The sequence below is a fragment of the Pseudopipra pipra genome, chromosome 7 (genome assembly GCF_036250125.1).
Source record: "Pseudopipra pipra isolate bDixPip1 chromosome 7, bDixPip1.hap1, whole genome shotgun sequence".
In the NCBI taxonomy this organism is placed as follows: domain Eukaryota; kingdom Metazoa; phylum Chordata; class Aves; order Passeriformes; family Pipridae; genus Pseudopipra; species Pseudopipra pipra.
Window position 1 is genome coordinate 80,999 of NC_087555.1, and position 15,670 is coordinate 96,668.

Below are 15,670 nucleotides of genomic sequence, written 5' to 3' on the forward strand. Positions count from 1 at the left end.
CGATTGGTTCGCGGGCCGGTGGGCGGGGTCTCGGCGGGCCGGTGGGCGGGGCTCCGGTGCCGCCATGAGCGTGGTGCTGCGGAACGCTCAGCGCTCCGTGCCCGTGCGCCGGGCCCCGCTCCGCCGCGCCGTATGCGCCCTGCGCGCCGCCCTGGGCGCCTCCCGCTTCGATGTGGGGCTCGTCTGCGCCGGCAACGCGCTGATGCAGCGTCTGAACGGCGCCTACCGACAGCGCCCGGAGCCCACCGACGTCCTGTCCTTCCCGTTCCACCAGGTGGCGGCGGGGGAGTTGCCGCGGCCGCGCTGCCGCGGCGAGTACAACCTGGGGGACATCTTCCTGGGCGTGGAGTACATCCACCAGCAGTGCCGCGACGCCGGGGAGGACTTTGAGGGCGTGCTGGTGGTGAGCGCCGGGCGGGCGGGCGGGCGGGCGCGACCGGTCAGTCACACAGCGCGCTGTGCTCTCCCCCCGCGCAGGTGACGGCAGCCCACGGACTGTGCCACTTGCTCGGCTACCGGCACGACACGAAACCCGCGTGGGAGCAGGTGCGGAGCGCGCCGGGGGAGGGCGCGGGGGGCGAAGCCCCCGCTACCTAGGGGCTCTCCCGGCGGCGCTGACCGCGGCTGCTCCCGCAGATGTACCGGAAGGAAGCGCAGATCCTGGAGGAGCTGAACCGCCTCACTGGCTCCCGGCTGCGGCCCCTCACCGCCGGCCTCTTCTGAGGGACCGCCCCGGACGTGGCGTGAGGGGGGATGGCGGCGCAGGGGCCCCGTGGCCGCCTCGCCTCGTCGCTGCCGCGGCTGCTGCTCGGCCTGGCCGCGCTCGCCGTGCCGCCGCCGCCCGCCGCCGCCCCCGAGCCGCCGCCCGCCGCCCTCCGCGCCGGCCACGCCGCCTCCTCGCTGCCCGCCGCCGCCACCGCCCCGCGCACCAGGTGAGCGCCGCCGGACGCCGCCGGGGAGAAGCGAAAAGCCTCCAACAAAGCCTTTTAAGTGCTGATTTAGTCCGCGTTCCTTGGTCCTCTTACCATTCTTCCTCAGGCAGAGGGTTCCCAACTATCAGGCTGTAACGTCGTTGTTGATCTCCTCTGTATTTTCTGGTTACTCCGACATGTCTTTAGTGGACCGCAAATCTAAGATCCCCGATGTCCAATCTTCACCTCCCTCAGGCTTTTGTTTATTGAAGCTTATTGGAGCTAGTCCAGAGAAACTCAAAGCTTCAGTGGTTTAAAGAGCAAACTGTCAAGAGTCTGTGCAAAGAAACCTAGCCACCAGCTGCCATTAATTAAAATTTAGGAAAGTTATAGTATTTCTAACATGAGAAGTGGCAGCACCACTGGCCCCCACCGTGTCCAGCCCCAGGTCGATCCTGCCCACCAGCATCACATGCCCCTCATGTCTCCCGAGGGCACATGGTGGGTCCCTTGTGCAGGTGACCCGCTGTGTCTCTGAACTGTGATTTGGTAAAGGGCCTCCTTCACCTGCTAGTGCTTTTTTGGGTCGTTTCTGGAAGATGTTGTCAAGGGAACCCACCAACTCCCAGTTGCACCCTTTTCCCCTGCTCCTCTGGAACGTGTCCTCCTGCCTTTATGTTCATCTCACACGAATTAGCCTGGGTAACACGCCAGTAGTTTCACTGTTCTCACCACACACACCACGTTGCTCTCAGGGTGAGCAAGATGTCTGAGGGGTTCTCTCCTTGGCCCGCCACATCCTGCCCCACTGCAGGAAAGGCTCGTGGCATGTGCCACCTTGATGATGCCCTGTGAGGAGAACACAGTGGCCCTCCCAGCCCCTGCAGCACACGCTGCTCTGCCTTCCCTTACTTCTTCTCCTTCCACCTTCTGAGTGCCACAAACTCACGAAAGAGGAACAGTTTCCATCCCAACAGAGTTTGCATCATGTGATCAGGGGGGTAAATGTAAACCACGTAAAAGTTTCAAGCTCATCCCCAAAGTAATGGCATTCCTTTGTTTTCCCCAGATACCTTTTGTACGATGTAAATCCCCCCGAAGGGTTCAACCTTCGCAGAGACGTCTACGTTCGCATTGCTTCCCTTGTAAAGACCCTGCGGAAAAGTGAAAACTGGGTGTTAGTCCTGCCTCCTTGGGGGAGGCTTTATCACTGGCAGAGCCCCGATATCCTTCAGGTCCGGATCCCTTGGTCTGAGTTCTTTGATATCCCAAGCCTCAACAGGAACATCCCTGTCATTGAATATGAGCAGTTCCTTGCAGGTGGAGTATAGGATCGTGCAGTTCTACAATTGACTAAATATTTCAGATGGTTTCTTCGCAGGTTTGTCCTTACAGAGGGCTTTTAGCCTTATATGTGAAATAATAAAAAGGTTTGAGGGGGTGAGAGAATGGCTGGGAAGGAGTTTTACTGAGTTACAAAACTGCTAGGATGAAATAATCCAGTTATTTCGTAACTTCTTTGATGTCAACTTCCTATGGTCCCCAGAGACAGACAGTTAACACGTGTGGTTAAATTCAGAGATTTCTGCCTGGTTTTGACCATAGATTTGCACTGCCATGGTCACACCTTTGTGTTTGGCACATTACATCATACAGAGCTGGGTGGGAGTAACAGGTGGTCACACTGCCTGACCCTTTCAACTTTTCTGGCTCACACAGAATTTATTTTCCATTTTTTAGAGAGAAAGCAGGGAAGAGAGAGGAGTGTCATACTGGCGTTTCTAGCAGATTTTTAACTGCAAGTGATGCTAGTTCATACCTTTCTCGTGTGGGTTTTCATGCTCACAAATCCTTTGCTTTGCCTTCTGCTCAGAGTCAGGTGGGCCCTTTATTGAACAGATTTATGTGCTACAAGGCTACGCAGAAGGATGGAAAGAAGGAACATGGGAAGAAAAAATCAATGAAAGGCCATGCATTGATCAGCTGATGTATTCCAAGGACAAACATGAGTACTACAGGTAACATCTAGCAGTCCTTTTGATCTTCTTTTCAGTGGTATTCAGTGAGACAGTTGCCTGCTTTTAACAGAATAGACTGGTGTGGTTGTTGCAATGTTATCTGTGAATCCCTGAATGCTCGGGGTTCACGTTTTTAAAAAAAAAAAAACCATAAATAATAAGGTGTATTGATATGAGAAAATCTAACTTTAGAAACTTGTTGTTCCACACAAAAACTGTAAAAAGGAGGTGGCTGGTTTGCTGGCATTATATATTGTCTTTACAGGATGTACTGTTTATTATTTTTGTCACGTATATGACGTTAATTTAAAATACACGCCTGCGAACCAATCCTTGGTGTTCCCTTTTAGGGGCTGGTTCTGGGGTTACGAGGAAACACGAGGCCTAACCGTCTCTTGTTTGTCTGTCCAAGGATCTGCTTCCATTGTGGCGCCCATCCTTCTGAAGAACACTTCAGCGCAGTGAGTTGCCTTGTCTTACTATTCATTGTTGTCTTGTGTGCCCACAAACCCACTGCCAGGTGTGAAGAGCAGGGGGAACTTAAAGGCTGTATCCCACTGTTGTGCTACTTCATCGCTGAGTTGCTGTAAACCATTGAAATCATTACAGAAGGGATTTACACTGTCAGAAATGCTTAACTGTGAATTCGGTGAAGTGCTACAGCGCTAAAATGTAAGAGGAAATAGCCTTTAGCTCCTTTAAATTCTCTCTCAGGTAGCTAAATGTCCTTGCCATCCTGTGTTTGCCTTTCCCTCCTTTACTCTTTACCTGGTGCTGGGTCAAGAGGGAATAAACAGAGTGGAATCGGTGTTTCTCAGGCCGGGATCTCGGATGGGGAGGTGCAGTGCCTGGTCTCCTGTGGCATCCATCCTCAGTGCTGTGAGCTGGGTTTAGAGAAGGCAAGCAGCAAGTTTCATCTTTCTGATGAGAGCAGTGGGGATCTGTAGTATCTCCCACGGGGAGCAGAGGAAGCAAAGTGCTGTTTTTTAACAGGAATGTTCTTCTGTTGTAGGAGTTCCACCTTAATCCTGGCCAGTGGCAGCACGGTTCCCTTCTCCCTCCAGTGGGCTGTGGGTCACAATTTGCCTTCTAGAGAACAGATTGGCAGCCTGTCCCTCATTCCCTGTGCTCCCTTTGCAAACAGATCATAGCCTGTGCTTTATCCTAGCAAATGTATAAACACATGGTGTAATGTAAATTCTATTCCTAAGGGAACTGCACGCAGTTTTACCATTTTTAATAGGTCAGTGATGTTAGACAGAGCTGAAAACCTTCTTCATGACCACTACGGAGGGAAAGATTACTGGAATGTGAGTATTTTTCAGTTAGCTTCTCTGGACTTTTTACTTGCCTCTGCTAAATATTCAGTAACCTCTGTGGCCTTGAGTTTTGCCTCAGGTTTCTTTTCTTGGAAGTTACTTGTGTCTTATGTTTCAGCAAGATGTGCTAGAGATGGTCCTCAAGCTGCTGTGGATTAATGTAACACAGGAATTTGTCCTCTTTTGTCCCTAAAGACCCAGTGCTGCAGGGCATGGTGCTTAGAAGGCCCTCCCCTGTACAACACATCTACAGTCAGAGGGGAGCAGTTCTTGTTTAGTCAACCTCAAGGTTAGACTTTTCAAAAGAATTCCCAGAAGTGCTCAGTATTGTCCCAGCTCTCTCCCCATCATCTTCAATGGCAAAATTCCCATGGGTTTCAAGGTAACTGGTCACCTCCCAAAGGTGTATGGTAAAGTAATTCCTATGCTAAAAGTTTTAAGAAAAAGTTAAGGCTTAGCCACAGGAAAATTATGTGGAGTGCTTGATATAATTAAAACTGCTAAGAGAAAATGACTCTTATGATACTACAAAACAAGTTACACAGACCTCAGTCTTGTAAGATGTGAGCATCTGGCTATTCACTTGGGATATAGCATATTTTTCAGAAATGGACCAAACAGTAGTTTTCTAACCTTGTACTTTTCATTGAGAGTGACTTTCCAAACGGAGAAATGCAGCCCACAGATCATTTTTGAGTCTGACTTGTAGTCCTGTAAAAGCAGACCTGAAATCCACATGGATCCATAACACACATTCTTAGCAGTGGCACTTTAGATGTTGCCTCAGTGGGTTTGCCTGATGTCCAAACAGAAAGTCACTCACTGCAGCTTGGGCCCAGGGCCTCTTCTCTTTCCATACCCCTCTGAGAAGCATCTCTCCCTTCTCTGTTTCTTTGCAGACAAAAAGGGAGAAATATGGAAAGAGTGGCAGTATCAGACATGTAGATTTGAAACATATTCTTCTAAGAGAAGGGGAACCAGGTACAGAGAGCACACACTTCCTGAAGTGTATCAGTGGAGCTCACACATTCACCTGTTTTCTCTTTTACACATGCTGTTGCAAAATAAGTGTCCACACAGACCAGCTGCTGTCAGGGGAGTGGTTTGTGCCTGGGAGAGGCTCGGCACAGCAATACTGCCTGGTGCTATAAATGTGATTGTAATTAGAATTAAACAGTTATGTCTCGGATGAAAGGGTAGAAATTGTTGCTTATATTGCTGCATGGACGTGCCAGAAGTTACCACATTCTGAAGTGCTGTGTATGTGCAGCTATCTCCATTTCTCATTTTTAGCTCTCCCTTTTTCTGACTTGGCCTCTGCTCTTATTCCCCCAGACCCGTCGGAGCATGGTGTTTGCTAAACACCTCCGTGTGGTGGGAGACGAGTTTAGAAGGAAGTATCTTCAATCCACGGATGAGGCAGACAGGACTCATTACAAGGAGGACTGGACACAGATGAAGGTAAAATCATGACAGTCTGTTTCCCATAAGAAATGTAATTTTTACTTCATTTGTGTACTCCTGGCTGTGTGCTGCAGGGCGTGTTGGAAGACACAGGTGAGTCTAACTCTCCTGCTCACACCAGGGCAGACAGGCATGTTCCTTGTGCACCTTCTCCCCGTGTGCCATGAGTTAACGGAGTCTGTTGAGGGGTGCCTGGTTCTGGGTGTCAGATCTTTGCTGCCCTCATTTCGGTAAAGGAAACTTGAATTGCTTCTTGCATTCAGCGTCACGAGTGGGTGGGAAGTTCAGCTGCAAACTGCCAGCTGAGGATTTATTTGGTCAAGGAGAGCAGTTTTTGCTTACAAAGACTTTGTGCTCTAGTTTCTCTTGTGTGATGCAGGCCATCCGGAGATCAAAACGTTGCAACGAGTGTCCCAAACTACTCCCAGTCCTTATTTTGAAATTTCCTTCTGCAACTGGAGTGATTCAGTGCCTTATCCAGAGATGATGCATTCTGGCCTTTTTGGTGTGAATGTATAGTGGCGCTCTCAAGTTCTAAAGTTTAGTGGTCTTTCTCTCGTAGGTTAAGACGGGCACAGCTCTAGGTGGTCCATACCTTGGGGTTCACCTCAGAAGGAAGGACTTCATTTGGGGTCACAGAGAAGATGTGCCTTCCCTGCGAGGAGCAGTGAAGAAAATCCACAGCCTCTTGGAGATGCTTAAACTTGAAAAAGTTTTTGTAGCCACTGATGCTGTCGAGGAGGGTAGGTAGATCCCACTCACTTCAGGATTGGTAACTTCTGACAATGAGTGCTGCCATTACCACTTCACTTTTACAAACGACTGGGATCAATGCCTCCATCACCGAATGGGAATTGAGCAGGTCTGGGCAGCTGTATCCTTCCAGCTTGAGTAGCTGGTATCAAACCATTCATTTAGTATTTCCCATGGAAGGTTTGACAGTCTCTACAGTGGGGAATTGTGAGTTGAATTTGCCTATTCCTTCTCCTCTTTCTTCCATCCCACATTTTCTCTGGTAGGAAGGGTCCTCTGAAGTCTCCCACCCAGCCCCTGGCTGTGTGTGGTCAAGGCTTAGAAACCCACAATGGTGGGCTTTCCCCCACCAGTCCTTATCCCAGGGCTGCACTCCCATCCCAGTAGTATCGAGGGATCTCTTTCGATACATGATGTTAGAATAACTCTGCAAGGCATGGCACCTGCAGCCTTAAGTTTGCTGCCAAGAAAGGCCTCTCGGTACACCCGCCCTGTAGTGAGGCTAATGGGACTAATCTGTTCTTGCAGACTTCCCCGTGTCCTCAGAATTGGCCCCCTCAGCACCGTGTTCCTGCCCCACCGGTTCCCCTCCCCACCCACCATTCTGTGAATTACCGTGTTGTAAAATCTCTCGGTGGATTTTGGTGTCACTTGCTTTGTAACTCTTCACCCAGGGTTTTCTCAAACACATCACGTGGCAGCAGCGGGTTGTTCTTCATAATGTCAAGATAAAATTGTGTCTTTCCTTTTCTCAGAGATTGAATTGCTCAAGAAACTGCTGCCTGAGATGGTGAGGTTTGAACCCTCTTGGGAGGAGCTGGAACTCTATAAGGATGGGGGCTTGGCCGTGATTGACCAGTGGATTTGTGCACATGCAAGGTAGTGAACCTGACTTTTTATTTGAGGAGCCAAATCTTAATGTCACTGTCACAAAACTGAATATGATTTTTGGCCCAGCTGTAGTTCTTTACAAATCATATAAGATATATAATTGCGATGTATATAATAGATGTATAATAGTTATATTGTGTATAATGATCATTTCATTATTGCATCATTTCAATGAACAGTAAAGTTGGTCCCCCTCACAAACCCTTTCTGATCTTTTTCACAGGTATTTTATAGGCACCTCAGTTTCAACATTTTCCTTCCGAATCCATGAGGAAAGAGAGATCTTGGGATTTGACCCAAAAACAACTTACAACCGATTTTGTGGTGAAACAGAGAAAAACTGTGAGCAGCCAACTCACTGGAAAATTGTCTATTAAATACAGAGAAATACAAGGGCTTCAGTAATCATAGAATCAGCTGGGTTGGAATGGACCTCCGAGATCATCAAGTCCAACCCTGGATCCACTACCGCTGCGGTTACTAGGCCATGGCAATATTGATATAAAAAAAAATAATGATGAAACTTAGCAATGATATAGCTCTTTATATTTTTGAAATCTCTGTACAAACATTACTTAAACAAAGCAAGGTAGTATGCAAAACAGTCATTGCTTAGAATAATCAACCAATGGGTTGTGCTTCAGTGGTGACACTGGGAGAGGAACAAGAGTGCTGGAAGGGAAGCAACAAACCAGAGGTATAACAAGGTCTCGTCTTCGAAGTTGGGGTTATGAATGGAGAAAGTAAGTGTCAAGGACAGCGTCTGAGAGTGTTCTTTAATATCCTTACACCAGGTAGGTAAAACCAATGTATTTGCACTATCACACAGGAAGATGGGGGAAGAATAACTGCTTAATGCAAATAATATACAGCAATATATATATATATATGTCTGTATAAGTACATATTCACACACACACCCCCCTTTGATCCTAAATTTGCTAAGGATGCCTCAGTCAAACTACAACAGAAATGATATTGGTATGATAACAACGACAATATTAAAAATGTGAAAACAGTGCAGTGACATCGACTGTGGATCTTTCCCTCCAGAGAACAGATATTCCTTAAACTGTTCCATCTGCCGAGGCTGGCTGCAAACACGGCTCTCAATTCGTCTTTCCTGGAATGACTGAAGAAAACAAAAACACAACTACCCCCAGGACTCATTCCTGCCTACGCAAATGCTGCCGGTGCAATTAACCGCCCGGTCATTCACAGGCGACAGGACAGCCCTTTGGCTGGGAAGGCTCTAAAGAACACCATGCACTGACATGACCCAACAAGGAACTCGTGTCCTATCTGCTCCCCACAGCCCTGCCAGGTCCAGGATTCCAGCCCCAGCTCGGTTCCCGCAGCCCCCCTTGGTTTGCATCGTTCCCAGCTCAACAGAAGTGACGGAAGCAGCAGTTTTGTTGGAAGCACCATACTGGCTCAGGCACACAACGCCAGTGGATGTACTAAGGGACTGATTTCCATCCCCCCCAGGTGTGTTTTAGGGACAAAAACCTGCCTAGTGATGAAACACCCTCCCCAGCTGGTGGCTCTAAATACCCAGCCTGCCTGCCCAGAGACCCACATGATTTTCTTGCACGGGGAATCAACCCAAAATTGTTGGAAATACTCCAGACCAGTTGTTTGCATAAAGGAAGGGCAGCAAGCCAAGTGGGTAATTCCTTTGGTCCATGCTCCCCATGTCTCCTGCACAAGGGCCTCTCCAGCAAATTTCCCATCCTGTGCCATCATTTCTACATTAGAAACTAGAGAGAGCAGCGATTTCAATTTCTCTCTCCTCCTCCTCCTGCTTCCATCAGATGCTGACTCAGCAATGGCTGAGCACATCCATCCCACTGAGCCACCAGTAGGACAGGGGGAAACTGTCCCCTTCCAGCCCCATGGCACAGAGTTCAGTGTCCCTTCCGAAATCTTCCTTGTGTCCTTACCAAAACCTGTGCCTCTGTTAGCTCTAGGATCAACATTACCTCCTTTCCCCACAGGAATCTTTTAAGCTCAACTGAAAACATTTCCTATTAGGAAATAAATAAATAAATAAACAAATAGATAAAGAAACCCAACAAAAACCACACGGTGATTCTGAGACAGGATAATTGTATTTTATACATTTTATTTCTGCGGGTTTTTAGGTTTTAAGCGACATGAGACATTTTTGTTCTGACTGTATCCCTGAATTGCAATTCTTCTTCCTTTCCAGTAAACTTTGGGATAATTTTCACAGTGGACAGCTTTATAAGGATAAAAATGCAAAGAATGCAAAGTGTAGCTTCTCTGCAAGCATGAGCCTTCCAAACATAAATTTAAGGAATGGCAATAATCAACTATTTTAAAAACCATGGATATTTAAAAAACCCAAAATTTTAATTATGTGGTGACTGTGACTAAGTCAATTCTTAGACCTGATTCTCAATTCCTGGCTGGTTATTTTTTTAAACACAGCTTGGTTTCCAAAGGCAGCACTTCTCCATGACACAGGCTCTGCCTCATGCTACCAAACACTCTGAACCAACAGTTTTAACTCATGCATATTTGCACTGAGAGCAGGGTGAGTTTGGGGTTTTCCCTGGGGTAGACAGCACTCTTGGACATCACAGAATCATGGAACGGTTTGGGTTGAAAGGGACCTTCAAGACCATCTTGTTCCACCCCCTGCCATGGGCAGGGACACCTTCCACTAGCCCAGGTTGCTCCAAGCTCCATCCAACCTGGCCTTGGACACTTCCAGGGATGAGGCAGCCACAGCTTCTCTGGGCAACCTGTGCCAGGCCTCTCCACCCTCACTGGGAGAATTTCTTCCCTATATCCAATTAAAATCTACCCTCTGTCAGTGGGAAGCCATTCTGCCTTGTCCTGTCACTCCAAGCCCTTGTTCCAAGTCCCTCTCCAGCTCTCTTGGAGCCCCCTTTAGACACTGGAAGGGGGTCTAAGGTCTCCACAGAGCCTTCTCTTCTCCAGGCGAACACCCCCAGCTCTCCCAGCCTGTCTTCAGAACTGGACTGATGAAATGCAACACCAGTTCTGAGATCCTCACCCTCTCAGCAGCAAGTTATTTTCGATTTAGAGCAACAGCACCCAAAAATCTTCTACCGCTGAGCTTCCTATGAAGTAACAAGCCATGAAAAGATTTCTCTAAGACAAGGAGAAGATGAGAATTGCCAGCTGTCCAGACACCCCACTGCTGCACATCCCTAAGCAAGTGGAGTCACCATTCCCATCACCACCTGTGCGACATCCACACCGCTGGGGGAGAAGTGTGGCTGACAGGCTCTACATGAAACACTCAGACACAAGCAGTAAGAAGTAATCTACAGTTATTACCAGGTCCTGAGTACAGCCATAAGCGATATTTCAAGTGTTAACCTTTAGGCCCAGATTTTCTTAAAATGATCCTGCATAACATATATATATATGTATATATATATATATATATTTCAAACATCTATATTTAAAATTACCTACTTTCATAACCTACAAACTTTACTACAGCCAGACTGCCATCTGGAGAAAAAACATCTTAAATTAGATTTCAAGTATTCATCAACATTAAAGTTGTTGCTCTAAGTCCTTTGAAGGTCCTGAGACAAACACTCAATTACAATTATATAAATATTCAATCAAAATAATTATATAAATATTCAATCAAAAATAAGGGGGGGGAAGTAAAAGAACAGAAGCAGCTCCTAGAGCAGCAGTACAAGTCCCCTGTGCAGGCCAGCTCCCACCCATCCAGCTTTCCAGACCCCTCAGCCTTCCAGCGCTGGTCTCCCACAAAATTTGGCAACTGCCAGAGGCTAAGTTGCCTTATCTTTTGCAGTCACTTGAAATTATATACATCACTATCCCTTCTTGCTCAGTGATAGTGATTTGCAGGGAACCCTCCCAACTGCCTTCTGTGTGTGAACTGCACAAAAAGGAACGAGGGATTGAAGGAAGCCAAGCAGTATTTTACTGACTCCCAGAAGACAGATATGGATTGCACATAACCCTGGAAAACTTCTTTTTAAAATCCTAGAATTATAAACAGGAAAACTCATTCCTCATAAATAACCTGACACCACTCCTTTGTCAAAAGGTTTTGGCATGGAACGTATTTCCTTTACAGTTTAATTCTGATTGTTCATTCAAACAGCTTAAAAAACTAAGTCTATAATAAAACAAATATTTTGCTCATATTTTTGACTTCATTAAAAAAAAATAGTTTGAGTCACTACTTTTCTAGTCCTCAAAAAATCAGAGAGACACCAACATTTCAATGAGTCCCTTAAAAATGTGTATTTCACCTAAGAGCAGTAATGACCTTGAGAAAATGCACATGGTGTGAACAGCTTTTCCTCCACCCTGCAGAAACATTCCCATACTCAACTACAGCCCCTAAACAGAACTTCTGCCACATGAACAAGACAAGGCCAATGCCCCAGTGCTTACAAAATCTGACCACATGCATTTAAATTCCTTTTGGAATAGGTCAGTGTACACCTCAGTTGGATGATGACTGCAAGAGCCTTGTTGGGCTTGCAGGGGCCATGGGAGTGCTTTTAGTTTTAATGAGAAGCAGACAGGGTAACTGAAGCCACCTATGAGGGTGAATTAACACAGCCCATCTCTTGCAGCCTGTCCCCCTGGCAGCTGGAAAAGGCAGTAACCTCTGGAAGCATCAGACTTTTCTGAGGGGATCCCTAGGTCACAGACTCTCTTGCCCTCCCAGAGCAGTGCTTGCTATTATCCATAGAATCACCCAAATGTATTGTTGGCACCTCAGTGCCTTACTTCCAAGACATTAACCCTGAGGCTTCAACTAATGCACGAGTGATTTTCATGTCTGGTCACTTCTTGAAGTGGAAAATAGGTTCCTACTTGAGCAGTAACGTCTTGGCATTCGTGATCATCCCAAAGTGGTTTTACACCAAAGTCTCCAACACCCCAGGTACTTGCTAACCCCAGAGGTGCTGGGGCTGAGGTACCTGGCTCCAGTTACAGCCCCACAACATGCAGGCTTTGGCCATGCGGCTAAACCGATTCCTGCTCCGCTCCACTGCTCCGCAGAGGCACCGGCACAGCTCCACCTGCACCTCCGGCCCCATGTGGGCCTATGAGCAACCCTTGACTTCAGAGCACGGACCAGCCTGCTGGTCTGACGTCCTGCGTGGCACAGGGAAGGGGCAGTGAGGCAGAGAACAGGAACCAAGAGCTGGAGTGTTGGTTTGGTCGGATTTGGTTTGGTCAGGAGAAGCCCCGTGCCGTGAAGCATCCCCTGGTTTGCACAGGGAGCACAGAGGGTCTCTGAGATGATCTTCAGAGAGCACAGGTGACACCTCCATGGGCACGAGCCACAGGATGTGTTTGGACACGTCCCGTACCACACATCACCTCATCTGCCACTGATGTCATGAACTAAAAAGCGGTTTTGAGAACTCCTCCTGCACAGCAGTTCATCGAATGGACCTCACAATATTCCGCTTCTATCTTACAGTTTGACATAAAGCAGAAGTGTCTACACCTTTAGGAAAAACACTTTTTAAAGTAACAGTCAAAACAAATGAGTGCACCCAGTTAGCTTCATGAAGCCCATCACACATGTAAAGCCAAAAGGCAACGAAACCTCAGAGACACAACAACTTGGGTGAAAGCAGATATAACGCCCAGGAAATAAGTTTTAACAACTCTTTTGTCCATTCCAAGAGTTTCTCATTAATACCCAACAGGGGACTGGTTTTGGCAATTCAGGCTTAGTGCCCTTAAAACGAGCAAATTTTTTTTAAGCTGTCACATTACTGTTACAGTTAAGGTTGTCTTCTGATGAGTTCCTGGGATATACAAGTCACCTACTTCTAAACGTTATAGGCTTCTGCACATTACAGACTAAACTTCTTAACTTACAAATAATTATTTTTGCTGTTTCCAGTTTACAATGGTAAAAAAAAATGAAGACTTCACAATGGGTGTAAATGGGAGGTAAATGTATTTTTAAAAACAGAATAAAAAGCTGCATGTTAAAAACTGGGTCACAGACTAATAAATACATACATCGAAGACATGAAATTTTCAGCAGCTGGTTTTAAAGAGCAAGGAATTGGGAAAAAACTAGCTGTCCAGACTCCATTCTGGCTCTGTTGTCTATGTGCTAAAAATATCTGCAGTTCAAAAACAAGTTAACAGAGCAGTAGAATCAGCTTTGTCACCTATTTTTAAAAAATTAAGCTACTTCCTAAAAGTGTGGTGTAAAACCTAGAGAAACTTTTAATTTCTTCATGCACTTGATGACACTGAATTAAAAAAAGAAATTATTTTAACCCAGAAAAAATGAGTCATTGTATACAGTAAGGACAGCCTTACTGCAGGTTTTCTACAGCAAAAGTATTTCTAGAAATACACCAGAAATTACTTTCCTATAACAAAATATACAATTATGTGTCAGATCATCATTGAGTTTCATTACTCAGGCGAAACAGAAACAGTTACTGTGAAGTTTCAAAAAAACCCCAAAGAAACCCAACTCCAAACAGCAAAAAGATGTTTTGATGGCTGTGGAGATGCCAGAAAGCAATGCTGGACACCAGGAATTTCCAGAACAACTCCCTTACCAAAGTGATGTGCAGTTTGTGAATTAGACCATGAGTGAAAACTGATCCTGTTCTATGGGCTTCTCCACCCAGGCTCCAAGTCCTGCCTTCAGGAATGCTTTAAACAAACACTCTTTGGCAGTTTGATACTCAGTGGCTCCTTGCTTGGTATCGTGGTACAGGTTGGGCTTGAGGATCTTTGAGCGCAAGCTGGAGGAAAGCTGTGGGGATTACAGACAAGAAAAGAAGAGAGACAAGACCCTATTAAGCCAAACAGTTTGAGAGTGACTGAGTTATTCAAATTATACTAATATTAAAACAATGTAAGGATCTACCAAACAAAATGGTTGAGGCCAAAAAGCCACAGACGTGCTTTCTGGTAGCTTTTCTTTCTGAGAGGAAAAAGGAAAACCTCAGTAGTTTCAACTGCAGTGAAAATGGGGTTATCCTTCCAAATAAATAAAAATGAGAAGGCAAATTCAAAGGAGACAGCATCCTTTGCTTAGTCAGCTATAAACCAAGGGGTATGCATTTTGGACCAGACAGCACCACATTAAAGAGTAAGTTAACAAACACATATTCTTTTACGTTACTGTGTGGGGCAGTAGGTAACTGGCCTCAAGTTGCACCAGGGGAGGTTTTGATTATGTATTAGGAAAAAAAATTATGGAAAGGGTTGTAAAGCAGTGGAACAGGCTGCCCAGGGAAGTGGTGGGGTCATCATCCCTGGAAGTGTTAAAAAAAAAAAAAAAAAAAAAGTGTGGATGTGGCACTAGAGGAAGTGGTTTAACAGTGAACACGATGGCAGTGCTGTGCTGATGGTTGGACTTGATGACTTTAAAGATCTTTTCTGGCTTTGATGATGCTGTGATTCCAACACCAGGCTTAGCTTAAAACAGGCTCACAAAGTGGCTTCTGAGCCCCGAGAGCACACAGAGATGTTTCACTGGGCAGTGGGAGCTGTGGCAGCCTGGGGGCCGTACCTTGGCGTGGATGCGCATCCAGCGGCTGTAGAACGCGTGCTTGCACAGGCGGGACGCACGGCCCAGCTCGTCCTTGCCAGTCGTGGCATTAATCACTTCCAGACCAGTGTCTCCTACTGTCCAGTTCACACTGAAGTTTGGGGCTTTCCCTGGCTGACGGGCTTCTGCATTGCTGATACCTGAAAGGAAAGTGATGTTTAAGGACAATAACACATACAAACTATTGACTATTCTTGTTTTTTTTTTTTGGTTGGGGAGCAATCTGTTTGTAAGACCGCCCTTTGAGGGCATTCTCCTGCAGATTTCTCACCGACTTGTGGTGGTAGCACCATGGACATCTCATTCTTATCCTGGCTAAAGTGCTCTCTACTGTCCTTCCCAGCAGGGCAAGTGTGCATTGCTGGAGAAACCAGCCTCCTTGTTGGAGGGGATCATGGAGAGGTCCGTGGCAAGTGTTCATGGGGACAGTAACAGGAGTGCCTTGCCATATCCTCCTCACAAGGATCTGGTCTTGCAAGTGAACAAATTCATTATTAACCAGCAAATAGTTATGAAGCAGAACAAAAGTTGTTCTGCTCCAGCTCAAGAAACTGCTGCTCTCAGAGCCCACTCAGTAGCTGAGTGTAGCAAGGAGCCAACACTGTGAGAGTTTGGCAGCTATAACTCTTCAGTCAATTCCCTTTCACTCTGATGTAAGAATTCAGGTGCATGTTGCTTATCTCACTTCAAATTGGATGTGAAAATATGAACCCTGGA

The 15,670-nt window shown here is 46.5% G+C and overlaps 3 protein-coding genes across 7 annotated transcripts in view; 2 read left to right on the forward strand and 1 right to left on the reverse strand.

The window, feature by feature from the left end:
- Positions 1-25: 25 nt before the first annotated feature.
- On the forward strand, positions 26-749 carry YBEY (ybeY metalloendoribonuclease). 2 transcript variants are annotated; one of them, XM_064660115.1, is made up of 3 exons: positions 26-400; positions 478-546; positions 637-749. In XM_064660115.1, the coding sequence occupies exons 1-3, from the start codon at positions 65-67 to the stop codon at positions 721-723; spliced, it is 492 nt and encodes a 163-aa protein (XP_064516185.1). In that variant the 5' UTR covers positions 26-64; the 3' UTR covers positions 724-749. The 2 variants fall into 2 exon arrangements, with proteins under 2 accessions (XP_064516185.1, XP_064516184.1); XM_064660114.1 differs by having other exon boundaries at positions 28-403.
- A 4-nt stretch (positions 750-753) lies between these two features.
- On the forward strand, positions 754-7,749 carry POFUT2 (protein O-fucosyltransferase 2). Its single transcript, XM_064660113.1, has 9 exons — positions 754-932; positions 1,981-2,231; positions 2,785-2,929; positions 3,280-3,390; positions 4,173-4,239; positions 5,584-5,709; positions 6,275-6,455; positions 7,221-7,344; positions 7,580-7,749. Exons 1-9 carry the CDS (start codon positions 754-756, stop codon positions 7,731-7,733), a joined length of 1,338 nt encoding a protein of 445 aa, XP_064516183.1. The 3' UTR covers positions 7,734-7,749.
- Positions 7,750-7,885: 136 nt separating this feature from the next.
- Positions 7,886-15,670, reverse strand: part of ADARB1 (adenosine deaminase RNA specific B1) — a 70,342-nt gene continuing 62,557 nt past the window's right edge. For all 4 annotated transcript variants that reach the window (XM_064660109.1, XM_064660110.1, XM_064660111.1 and 1 more), the window contains 2 exons: positions 14,915-15,093; positions 7,886-14,152 (listed from right to left, as the gene is read on the reverse strand). In XM_064660109.1, the coding sequence (XP_064516179.1) occupies positions 13,976-14,152; positions 14,915-15,093 (356 nt within the window). In that variant the 3' untranslated portion in view covers positions 7,886-13,975. The remainder of the gene's footprint in view (positions 14,153-14,914; positions 15,094-15,670) is intronic.